The 12,555-nt window shown below is 41.8% G+C and overlaps 1 protein-coding gene across 1 annotated transcript in view; it reads right to left on the bottom strand.

Moving 5' to 3' along the window:
• UBAP2L (ubiquitin associated protein 2-like) overlaps nucleotides 1-12,555 on the bottom strand; it is a 75,669-nt gene that overhangs the window by 21,495 nt on the left and 41,619 nt on the right. The window contains exons 8-11 of the mRNA XM_012000329.1: nucleotides 8,826-8,878; nucleotides 7,096-7,181; nucleotides 3,704-3,875; nucleotides 842-1,040 (exon numbers count right to left, since the gene is read on the bottom strand). Of these exons, the coding sequence (XP_011855719.1) occupies nucleotides 842-1,040; nucleotides 3,704-3,875; nucleotides 7,096-7,181; nucleotides 8,826-8,878 (510 nt within the window). The remainder of the gene's footprint in view (nucleotides 1-841; nucleotides 1,041-3,703; nucleotides 3,876-7,095; nucleotides 7,182-8,825; nucleotides 8,879-12,555) is intronic.

Genomic DNA, 12,555 nt, shown 5'->3' with positions numbered 1-12,555 from the left:
TCCAGAAAAAATAAAAAATTAGCCAGGCACGGTGGTACAAGCCTGAGGTCCCAGCTACTCAGGAGGCTCAAGTGGGAGGATTGCTTGAGCCCAGGAAGATGAGGCTGCAGTGAGCCAAGATAGTGCCACTGTACTCCGGTCTGGATGACAGAACGAGACCTTGTCTTATGTTTCGCAAAAAGTCGCAGTTTCCAAGAACCTATCAATGACATTAAGTGAAGACTTACTGTATAAAATCTTAAGATGGCGAAGTCTATGAACCTAAAGGCAATATGTTATTTTCAAACACTGAAGATAAATCTAAGGAGAATAATAATTAAAACCCCAATCAACAGAAGACTGCAAATATGTATATGGTTAAAATTTTTTTTTTTTTTGAGAAAAGCTAGCTACACACTAGCTCTGCAGCCCAGGCTAATGTACAGTGGTGCAAACACAGCTCACTGCAACCTCAACCTCCTGGGCTCAGGCAATTCTCCTGCCTCAGCCTCCCTAGGAGCTGGGATCACAGGTGCACACCACCACGCTCATTTAATTGAAAACGATTTTTCCTAGGCTCAGGCTGTCCTCCCACTTCAGCCTCCCAAAGTGCTAAGATTACAGGTGTAAGCTACCATGCCCAGCCTCTAAATCTGATGAGAAATATATAGCCTCAAATTTTATTATTCCCCAACTTTCTGAATTCAGCTTATCTGATTCGGGGAAATACATGTAGGAAGGTAATCAACTAGCTTCCCCTTTTCTTCACTTCAGGACACATTCTCCACCCCCTCCCCCTGCTAGCCTCTTGACAGTAATGCTCCAATGCTTTAAAGATTCAAGTCACTTTCCATCTTCTCACCATACTGCACCAGTGATGGGGATTGTGTCGTTGAGCCCATGTCCCAAGAGGAGGTGGTGGTGCTTCCAGACTGAGAATGCTGAGCTGCCAACTGAGCCAGGGCTTGGGCAGTCTTGAATTGCTCCAAGAACTGGGAGCCCGTAGTACTGCCGCCTTTAGCTTCACCGACATCACCAAATCCTTTCCCTAACATGCTCACCTGTAGATCAATAAAGAGATGAGAGAAACCTACAGCCAGTAACCTTGTTCAGCTACTCATAAAGACACTTATCCAGACAGAGCGCCAGTATAGATCAAGCAAGTAAAGAATACTGTCACACTGGGTATACAGCATAGTCCACTAGAGTATAGGACCTAGAGTCAGACTGTCTTAGATTGAAATCCTGGCTATGTAAGCTTGGAAAAATTATTTTTTAATCTCTCTTTGCCTCACTTTCCTCATCTGGAAATAGGAATAAAAGTAAAGCTGTATGAGGATTAAATTAAAGCACTTAATACATGCATGGCACATAGTCATCACTCAAAAAAGAGAGCCATTAAAACTTTATATAAGTTTTATATCATCATTACTTCCTTCTTCCTGCTTCTCAGGGATAAAATTATGCTGACTGGAGAATTTTTTTTTTTTTTGAGACGGAGTCTCGCTCTGTTGCCCAGGCTGGAGAGAAGTGGCGCTATCTCAGCTCACTGCAAGCTCCGCCTCCCGGGTTCACGCCATTCTCCTGCCTTAGCCTCCCGAGTAGCTGAGACTACAGGCACCGGCCACCACACCCGGCTAATTTTTTGTATTTTTAGTAGAGATGGGGTTTCACTGTGTTAGCCAGGATGGTCTCCATCTCCTGACCTCGTGATCCACCCGCCTCGGCCTCCCAAAGTGCTGGGATTATAGGTGTGAGCCACCGCACCCGGCCGAAAATTTTTAAATCAACCAATAAAATTAACATAAATGTAATGTAAGATTTTACTTTAGCCATTAAGGTCCTTGCCCTTCTCATTGAAAAAACTCAAAAGAAACAACAACTAAGTGGAGCCTCATCTCGATGCTGCTAATAACTAGCACAGAGGCAAAAAGGAAAAGTTAAAGGGCATCCCAACTTCTACACTAGACAATCAAGTAACGAATCAGTATGATTTGATTGTTTTCTCCATGTACATACAAGTTCTAAAGGGTAATCACTGCGCCGAATGCAGTGGCTCACGCCTGTAATCCCAGCACTTTGGGAGGCTAAGGTGGGCGGATCATCTCAGGTCAGGAGTTTGAAACCAGCCTGACCAACATGGTGAAACCCTGTCTCTACTAAAAATACAAAATTAGCCGAGCGTGGTGGCGGGCGCCTGTAACCCCAGCTACTCAGGAGGCTGAGGCAGGAGGATTGCTTGAACCCAGGAGGCGGAGGTTGGGTGAGCCGAGATCGCACCATTGCACTCCAGCCTAGGCAACAAGAGTGAAACTCTGTCTCTAAATAAATAAATTTAAAAAAATTTTTTTAGAGAAAGGGTTTCATTCTGTCACCCAGGCTGGAGTACAGTGACGAGCTCACAGCTCACTATAGTCTTGAACTCCTAGTCTCAAGCAATCTTCCCACTTTAGCGTCCAGAGTAGCTAAGACTACAAGAGCGTGCCACTGTCCCCAGCTGAAAATGTCTTTTTGATATCAAAAGTCTGATTTCGTTGTAAATTTTCACAATTCCAGACATTAAGAGGGCAATTAACAATTAAGAGACATAGATCACATAACCACATTTTCCAGTCATTTATCTTAAGGGTTGGTAGTTATTTCTTGATCTTCATTACACCTTCTTACAATCTTGGTGCTATTTTCTTTCCTCTTTTTCTACTTAATCCCAACACTTCTCTCCATTTCCCTTCTCCCACCTCTTCTCACCTGTTACCTTTCAGATGTGGCAGGACATTGACCACCAAATTACTAAGTTAACACACACAAAAAACATTTTAAGACAACAGTTAAAAACTGACCGAGTTCTGAATTAGTAGCTAGCTTGGCAGTTTTCTAGTTAAACTAATTACTCTAACTGGAAAAATAAAATTATATGCACACACGGTCTGCTTACCTCTTACAACTTTAGTATCCCTCCATCAAAAAATAAACAGACAGGAGAGAAAAAGAGAAAAAAAGAAAAAGCAGTACTTCTTAGGACTCACTGACTATGAGAAAACTGGTACTTGCAGCATCTTTGTTTAGTTTAAATGATTCCTTTGATGTAGTTAATGACCTTGAATGTTTTAAATGCTCTGAGTCAACAAGTAATGTGCCATAAATGTTCTAAGTTATTCATAATACCACTACTGAAACCACACTTGCATAGCCACCTTTGGGGAGACGGAAAGGACTAGCACTTTTATCTCCACTTACGTAGAAATGGAGACACAGCTAGTAAGTGGCAGAAATGGGAAGACCATAGGTTTCTGGAGGCCTTGTCTACAAATATCTGGTTTAAGTAAATACAGAAGACAAATTCTGCCCCATCAAGAAATGGGGAACTGCTACAATCTCCCATCAGAGTTTAATGAGGGCTGCAAAACGATTAAAATGAATTGACAAGTTTATGTCATTGATTTTCTCTCAAGAGTAATGGCAAATAGTATTCATTCAGCACAATGAGTAGTCAATAAATGATGTTAACTTACTCTTGTAAGAATACTCAGTCTGTCCAGAACTAAGTCCTCTCTTAGAGCTATCCCCTATTACCCAACTCAAACATCTCTACATCCAAGTCTGCCTAAGAAAACAAAGAGGATGCTTCACCTACCAAAAACCTGACTATCTTTGGAAAGAACCACGTATGTGTGTTAGGATTAGCAGGAAGGTCTGATTAGGACAAACCATGTTTCCTACTCACCATACTGTGATGAGAAAATGTGTTCCCTGAAGCAGGCTGTGATATGGCAGTCTGCTTCGAATTACTGAACACCAGAGGCTGGGCCAGAGAAGGAGCCTGAGACGGATCCAGATTAGATGAATCATTCTCCATTGTAGATGGTGTCTTCCCCAGCAGAACAGCAAGGTCAATTCTAGTGCGGAAGGGAAGGGATCTTGATGAATAATGATTGAACATGCTAACATTCCCCAACACTCAAATCAGATTAGATCAAAATGAAGCCACTTGCTAGGGCTTCTTCTAGCCCTTTTAGGGCTCAAACACAAAGCCTTGAAATGCTTAATTTCCCAAAATAACTGATGCATACGAGCCACTATAGTATATAGCTGAATTCCACTGATGTTGCCAATAATAATGATTAATTTTTTTTTTTTTTTTTGAGACGGAGTCTCGCTCTGCCGCCAGGCTGGAGTGCAATGGCCGGATCTCAGCTCACTGCAAGCTCTGCCTCCCGGGTTTACGCCATTCTCCTGCCTCAGCCTCCCGAGTAGCTGGGACTACAGGCACCCACCACCTCGCCCGGCTAGTTTTTTGTATTTTTTAGTAGAGACGGGGTTTCACCGTGTCAACCAGGATGGTCTCGATCTCCTGACCTCGTGATCCGCCCGTCTCGGCCTCCCAAAGTGCTGGGATTACAGGCTTGAGCCACCGCGCCCGGCCATGATTAACTTTTTAAGTTATTAATTTAATGAAATATCAAAAAAAATTTTTTTTTTGACACAGAGTCTCTCTCTGTCACCCAGGCTGGAGTGCAGGGGCTGGAGTGCAGTGGTTGGAGTGCAGTGGCACTCGGCTCACTGCAAGCTCTGCCTCCCAGGTTCACGCCATTCTTTGGCCTCAGCCTGTAGCTGGGACTACAGACACTTGCCACCACGCCTGGCTAATTTTTTATTTTATTTTATTTTTAGTAGAGATGGGGGTTTTACTGCGTTAGCCAGGATGGTCTCAATCTCCTGACCTCGTGATCCGCCCACCTTGGCCTCCCAAAGTGCTGGGATTACAGGTGTGAGCCACCGCGCCTGGCCTCAAATGCTAGTTTTAATGTGGCAGCTCAATAACTGAGCCAAAACTTATAAGTACTTATCCATGATTTTTATACTGAATACCTGTCATTACCAATTCCTAAAATAGAAAATCATATACCAGAACACTGGAATATTCAAATGGCTTTAGAACAGGGGAAGTTTGGAAGATATTTTTTCCCGCAATTTTCGTAAAATTTCAAAAGTTACCTGTGGTATAATATATACTTGAGCTTTGCCTTGTTCCCGGCACAGAGCTCCTAAAACATTTAGAACTTCCTAAGTGATAGTGTCCTTTGTTATTCATAACACACTTCTTTCAACCATACCTGAATTTACGCTAATGAGGTAGCCCAGGGTGGGGCCCCAGATAGCTTCAGGATGAGGGCTGGTCACTAGAAAGACCAGATAAGGCTGGGCATGGTGGCTCACACCTGTAATCCCAGCACTTTGGGAGGCCGAGGCAGATGGATTAGTTGAAGTCAGGAGTTTCAGACTGGCCTGGCCAACATGGTAAAACCCTACTAAAAATACAAAAATTAGCCAGGCGTGGTGGTGGGTGCCTATTATCCCAGCTACTCAGGAGGCTGAGGCAGGAGAATCGCTTGAACCTGGGAGGCAAAGGTTGCAGTGAGCCAAGATTGTGCCACTGCACTCCAGCCTGGGCAACAGAGTGAGACTGTCTCAAAAAGAGAAAGACCAGGTAAGAGGGTTGGAACTTTCAGAAGCCCCTCCCAATCCCACCAAATTCCAGGGGTGTAGGGGAGGTGGCTATTAAGTCCAATCACCAATGGCCAATGATTTAATCAATCATGCCTAGGTAATAAAACTCGTAACAAGATTTGGAGAGCTTCAGGATACCTGCAGAAGACAAGGAAGGTGTGTGTGCCCCACCCACACACCCATTCATACCTTGCCCTGTGCATTTCTTCCACTTGGCTGTTCCTGAGTTGTACCTTTACAATAAACCAGTAATGGGCCAGGTGCAGTGGCTCACACCTGTAATCCCAGCACTCTGGGAGGCAGAGGTGGGTGGATCACCAGAGGTCAGTCAGGCTGGCCAATATGGTGAAATGCCGCCTCTACTAAAAATGAAAAATTAGCTGGGCATAGTGGTGCATGCCTGTAATCCCAGCTACTTGGGAGGCTGAGGCAGAAGAATGGCTTGAACCCAGGAGGTGAAGGTTGCAGTGAGCCAAGATCACGCCACTGCACTCCAGCCTGGGTGACAAAGCAAGACTCCATCTCAAAAACAAAACAGTAATGGCAAGTAAAACTCCTGAGTTCACAGTCATTCCAGTGAGTCATCAAACTTGCTAAGGGGGTGATGGGAACCTCCAAATTTGTAGCTGGCTGGCAGAACCTCTGAAGCTGAGGCAGTCTTGTGGAACTGAGCCTTCAACTTGTGGGGTCTGCACTAACTCTGGGTAATGTCAAACTGAATTTTCGAGCTATCAGGCCCAGGTCTAGAAAAAATCCAAGAAGTTTCCAGGGAATTAAAAATATTCCCTGAAGAGTGTATCTCCTACCACTGATCCCTAGAGATTCAAATTCTAAAATGTTTATTAGCTGGATCCTGCTGATCCAAAGGAAAAAAGCGACCATTGTAGTCAGTGGGCTCAGAGAACAGGAGAAGAAACTACTGAACGGTTCTAAAAAATTCAGAAATAAATGAAAACATTTCCACTTTTGGCTCTTCTTTCCCTGACTTACTTCAAGACAAGTTATATACTCAATGCTGGTGATATGAAAGGCTGATCTTTGTAATTAAAGTGCTATTTGTGGGGAGAATCAACTTTAAAATTGTAACATATAAACTTCCATTCAGTAGATTAACTAGTACTAAGTTTTAGAAGTCTCTCCATCAACTGGCCGGGCATGGTGGCTCACGCCTGTAATCCCAGCCACTTTGGGAGGCAGAGGTGGGCAGATTACCTGAGGTCAGGAGTTCGAGACCAGCCTGGTCAACATGGTGAAACACCATCTCTACTAAAAATAGAAAAATTAGCCAGGCGTGGTGGCACATGCCTGTAATCTCAGCTACTCGGGAGACTGAGGCGGGAGAATTGCTTGAGCCCAGGAGGCGGAGGTTGCAGTGAGCCGAGATCGTGCCACTGCACTCTAGACTGGCTGACAGAGTAAGACTCTATCTCAAAAAAAAAAAAAAAGAAAAAAAAAGAAGAAGTCTCTCCATCAACTTAAGAGGAATGTAATGTAATTTGGTTATTATTATTACTGACACCATGGGAGTTTACAAAGGCCAGTGCCACTCCTCCTTACAGTTAGCAGATATGTTTAAAGAAATGGTAATAAATTTTACTGCACACTTGCCTCTGACCAGCAGTGATTGTCACATTCTCCGCAGGCAGAGGCACTGAAGACACGTTAGAGGCAGTGAAGATCTTGGTCTCAGAAAGCTGGAAAACAGAGGGATTAGTCACTCTTGGTGTCAAGGATGCTACAGTCAGAAACTTGGCATAGATAAGGGGAATTAAACATCAAGAAAAAGTGAAAGCCCTATAAAGAGAAAACTATCTACCCTGAGGAATCCTGAATGGATTGACTTTCAAGCCGTTCAACATATCCTCAATGGTTTTAGCCAAAGAAAGAGTAGAACCAAGGAACCCAGTAAAATATAGTGGAGTCACATGATCATATGCATACTGAGCTTACAGGGATGCTAGACATAAAAAAAAAAAGAAAAGAAAAGAAAATCCCTCTATATTTTCCCATTACAGTTCCCAATTCCCACCTCTACCCAAAGCACACTTGTATTCTACTGCTCCCTTCACAGCTCCACCCCTCCCAAAGAAAGATCATAACCAAGATGAAGAAATAAATAAAAGAAGTTCATTTTTGGCTTTTGAGCAGTAAGGGCCCAAGTACTGGTGAATTAATGTTTTTTTGGGAGATCGTTTTAACTAGATGTTATTTTTACCTTAATATTTGACTTTGTGACATCTAGTCTTTCCACTATTAAGGCATCAAACTTAGGTAAGCAAATATAGGGATTAACTTCTCCTACTATTCAAAAGTTGATTTGGGTTTCAGTTTTATTTCTTGATTAAAATCGCTAAAGCACAGAGAATCCACTCTCCCCTTAATACCCAACACCATGTATCATTCTCTGAAAGTTGCTTAAGCAGACAAGCCAAATCTCAGAAAGGAACATAATTTGCCCATTTTCACAAAGCAGTCTAGTTCGTTGATTATACAATAGAAAATAATCACCCTGTGATGCTGATGCCTCTGAAATTTAAAAAACCCAGAACTGGCAACCAAAACAGTCTTCACGTCATTTCCTCTTATCACAAAAGCTGTCTTGCCTAACTACGCGAAAGTATAGAAAAGTACACAGATTAAAAATGTTAAAACAAGAGTTTATCCACGATCAATGAAAACCATAATTCATAGCAAAAGCTTGACTGTGACCAGGAATCAGCAAAATTCTTACTCAGGTAGTATTCAAATGAATTCATAGAGCTTGTTTACGTGCCACCCATCTATGAGGTTTCCAAGTTGAGTCAAGCTGGCAGATAGCTTGACAGATATTTATCTCAATCACAATTATACAGTTGGGCTTCAAATAAATACAAGGGTTCCAGAGTCAACCAGATTACAAGTTTGAGGATTTGGTACCACAACACTAGCTTTGTATCCACTGCCAATCCATTACAGGACCTTAAAGGAAATACTTAAAAGCACCAAGTAGTCATGTACCACCAGCAGCTGTTACTCAATACACTACCTGCCTAACTCCACTTCTGGTGCCCTACCCAACCACCAATCTCTTCCTGGGATAAATCCGACAATCAGATATTGGACTTACACAAGTGCACTTGCCCTTTCCATAGTGTGGTTCCACAGAGTCCTGTTCATGCCCAGTCTCCTTCATATAACATATGTGAAATGTTCTGGCTCAGAACACTATTTTGGATGTAAAAGTTTTGGGTCAGAATCTTAAGGGTGAATTTTGAGGGGTAGAAACATACCCATTTTCTATCCCTAAACAACACTTAGGGATAGAAGGCATTAGTGAGGAATGACCTGGGAATACCTACATCTTCATTCCAATCTTCAGTCCCCCACTCCTCTGTTGCAGTCCTCCACGCACCTGAGAATAAAGAAAAATACTGAAGTAACTTCACTATTAAATGCCAGTACAAAACATGTGTAGAAAACATCAACGTATTAATTTTTTTGGCTGCCAAAAGTATGACTAAAATTTAGTAATCAGAAGAAGGCCAGGCACGGTGGCTCATGCCTGTAATCCCAGTACTTTGGGAGGCCGAGGTGGGTGGATCACTTGAGGTCGGGAGTTCCAGACCAGCCTGACCAACGTGGCGAAACCCTATTTCTACTAAAAATACAAAAATTAGCCAGGTGCCGTGGCGCATGCCTGTAATTCCAGCTACTCAGGAGGCTGAGGCAGAAGAATGGCTTGAACCTAGGAGGTGGAGGTTGCAGTGAGCCGAGATCGCGCCATTGCACTCCAGCCTGGGCAACAAGAGTGAAACTCTGTCTTAAAACAAACAAACAAAAACAAAACAAAACAAAAAGAAATTCTTGGGCTTCAAAGATAGGGAAAGACTCTTTAGAAAGGCATACCTCAGAGTACCAGGGTTTTAATAAGATTATGATTTCACAGCTACTTTCAGTTTTTGTTATAAAGCAGGGATAGGGGTTGGGGGCGGCAGACAGACAACCACCTAATGCTCGAAGTAGTATCTTTAAGGCCCTCAGGTCGATTTAGTGGTCAATTCAGTGAAATGGCAGCAACCAATTTAAACCATAACATGCAAACTACACCTCTTTATCTAGTATAAGACAAAAAAAACTGCAGGCAGTCTGAAGGTAGTAGCACTGATAGAGAAACACAAATGGTTACCACCTAATAGTGAAAGAGCAGTGAAGAAGGGTGGGTTTGAAACCCGAACTGAGGGCACTGAAAACTATCTGCTATGAGAATTGGATTAAAAATGCATACTCAGCAGAAGTCAAGTTTATAGATCTTATTGGTTTAATTATATAAGAAAAGCCCCATATAGAGCTGTTCTCTTCAAAAGATAATGAACAAGACTGAAAAATCAAGTATCAATGATATTGTCCTAACCCTACTCATATAGAACTTGAAATCTGACCTGCTGTGGTCATGGCACAGACAATCGGAGTATACACTCTCCTTGTGTTTGTTTGTAAACCAAAGCTGGGATACAGTTTCTACTGGAGAAATCCAAAAGCAATCAAGCCACCTTCCACATTCCTTTTTTGTGCTTCATGTATACATGTACTTTCAGAAAGAAAAAATGCCCTTTCTTAAAAAATAAGGGTGAGAATTTCTTTGAGAACCAGGATTCTTCCCTTCAGCCAAAGGCACAGTAAAAACAAGAACCTGTCTAAACAAGGGACAAGAGTACCCTTATTTTCTTGCTAGGGTAATATATATTAAATAACTCTTCAATCCTTCCCTCCTACTGGAAAAAGCTTGTAAGAATGAAAAGTCTCACATTCAGATACTGCGCCACTGAAGAGAAGTATTCTAACACCACATTAGAAGTATTCTAATACAAAACCCATCTAAAATTCTTCTAAACATTGAATAATGCAAACATCTTATTTATTAAAGGAAAATACATTCATTGTAAAGACTTTCCCAGGAAAATATTTAAATTGCACCAGGGAAATCCCAAACCACTTAATAATGACAATATTCACGAAACCAAAGTCTAATATCAGTACAGACAAGTTACAAATCAGATTATTTTCTCCTCCTTCATTGATACCACACTTTCTTCTCAATGACATCCATCTTATCCTGGCTCGATGGAATCCAAGATGAGTTAGCACTTATACACAATCCTAGAGTTAGATGTGATCTAACAGGTTATCTAATCTAAGCTCTTGATGCAAGAATTTTTTTCTGCACACTGATGACTTCAACTGGGATGGAAAGGAGGAATGTAGATACCTAACTGATATGTTCCTATTCAGGATACACGGTCATGGCTGAGGAAGAGAGATCTAAGGAAGCATTAAGGAACAGTAAAGATGGAAATGCTCTAAACAACAGACGAGGGTTTCCGTTCCATTAGCAGAAAACAATCAGTGTAATTGTCAAACATTCATTAAGTGAACAGAAAGAAAAGTGGACACAGAAAAATGAGAGGAAAAGGCAGAAAGAGAAAAAGCAGAAAGATAGAAAAATGACCTATCCACAGATATTACAGCTCATAAAAATCTACAAAAATGTCCGGGGCAGTTAGGCACCTGGATGTATCATACCAGGAGCAGTCTCAAATTCTCGGGGATAATTTGACCCCTCAACCCCAATGAAATTAAGTCCTAAAACAAAAAAGAAAAGAAAAAACAACCAGTGAAATTTTGCTTGTAAATGAGAATGTCTGTCCAAATACATAATTCCCATTGTACCTGTGGATATTTTAAGGGTAGGTTTGGAATTTTTTTTTTTTTAATTTAAAGGGGAAATTGAAGTTTGCTATCAGGAAAACACAAAAAGAAACCATACATGAAGGTATGTTCATACCATGAAATTGACAATGGCCAGGTGTGGTGGCTCACACCTGTAATCACCAGCACTTTGGGAGGCCAAGGCAGGTGGATCACTTGAGGTCAGGAGTTTGAGACCAGCCTGTCCAACATGGTGAAACCCCATCTCTACTAAAAATACAAAAATTAGCCAGGCGTGGTGGCGTGCACCTGTAGTCTCAGCAACTCAGGAGGCTGAGACATGAGAACAGATTGAACTCGGGAGGCAGAGGCTGCAATGAGCCAAGATCGCACCACTGCACTCCAGCCTGAGTGACAGAACAAGACTGTCTCAAAAAAGAAAAACAGAAAAGAAAAAAAAAAAAAAAAGAAATGAACAACAATGGGAATTCATGAAGCTATAATCAACACTTTCACACTAACAAGATGATAGTGGCATCACATTCAGCCACAAATCAGATTTCCAATTCCAGCCTTCCACATCTGCTTCCTTTTCTACTCAGTAGAAATTAACACACACACTTTACCCTTCCCTGTTTACCCAACCAGATCCTTACTGAAGACAGCTAAGGCTAAGGACTGGGACCCGATGCCTGAATTTCCATTCACAACTAAAAACAAACTTTTCAACTTCCGCCATCTTACCTGCCAAAGATAAAAAGCCAAATACCCAGGAATAAGCTAGAGCTCAAAAACAGTAACGTACTTGTTATAGACTGCTACTACCGCCTCTACAAAGCCATCAATAGATGAATGAAGAGCAGTTCTAATGTCTCCAAAGTATAGTAAGTTAAACTACAACAGGACATTTTATAACTAAACAATGCAGAAATTCAAAGATACCTATAATTCAACTTCAGCCTCCACCCATGAAATATGTTAAAAATGAATTTATAAGATAGCAACTTGGCGAACAAAAAGCAGACAACATTCAGAGTCTCAGGAATAATATATTGTAGGAAAAAGGTGAGAAGCTATTTGTGCCAAAGGCTCTCCTAAAGGCCCAGAGATCACGTATCTGAGAAAGGCGACAAGGCAAATTTAAACAGGTAAGGAGTCAAAGAGCCTATTTCAGGCCCTACTCATCCCCCTTTGTAAGAGGAAAAAAAGCCTTAGGCTCTCATGTGTTAGCTCAGCCAGAATAAGGCAGCTGTTCAAGAAAGTACACCAGAGTTTTCTTACTAAAATGAACTGCTCTTATTAAAAGTGGCACACGTATCCACCCCCAAACACATCTTAGATGTATATGACAGCTTAACATACCCTTAAACAATTTTTTTTTTT

The sequence above is a fragment of the Mandrillus leucophaeus genome, unplaced genomic scaffold (assembly GCF_000951045.1).
Source record: "Mandrillus leucophaeus isolate KB7577 unplaced genomic scaffold, Mleu.le_1.0 Scaffold624, whole genome shotgun sequence".
Lineage (NCBI taxonomy): Eukaryota > Metazoa > Chordata > Mammalia > Primates > Cercopithecidae > Mandrillus > Mandrillus leucophaeus.
The sequence above is the reverse complement of the archived record's forward strand: the minus strand, read 5'-3'. Positions and strand labels throughout refer to the sequence as shown.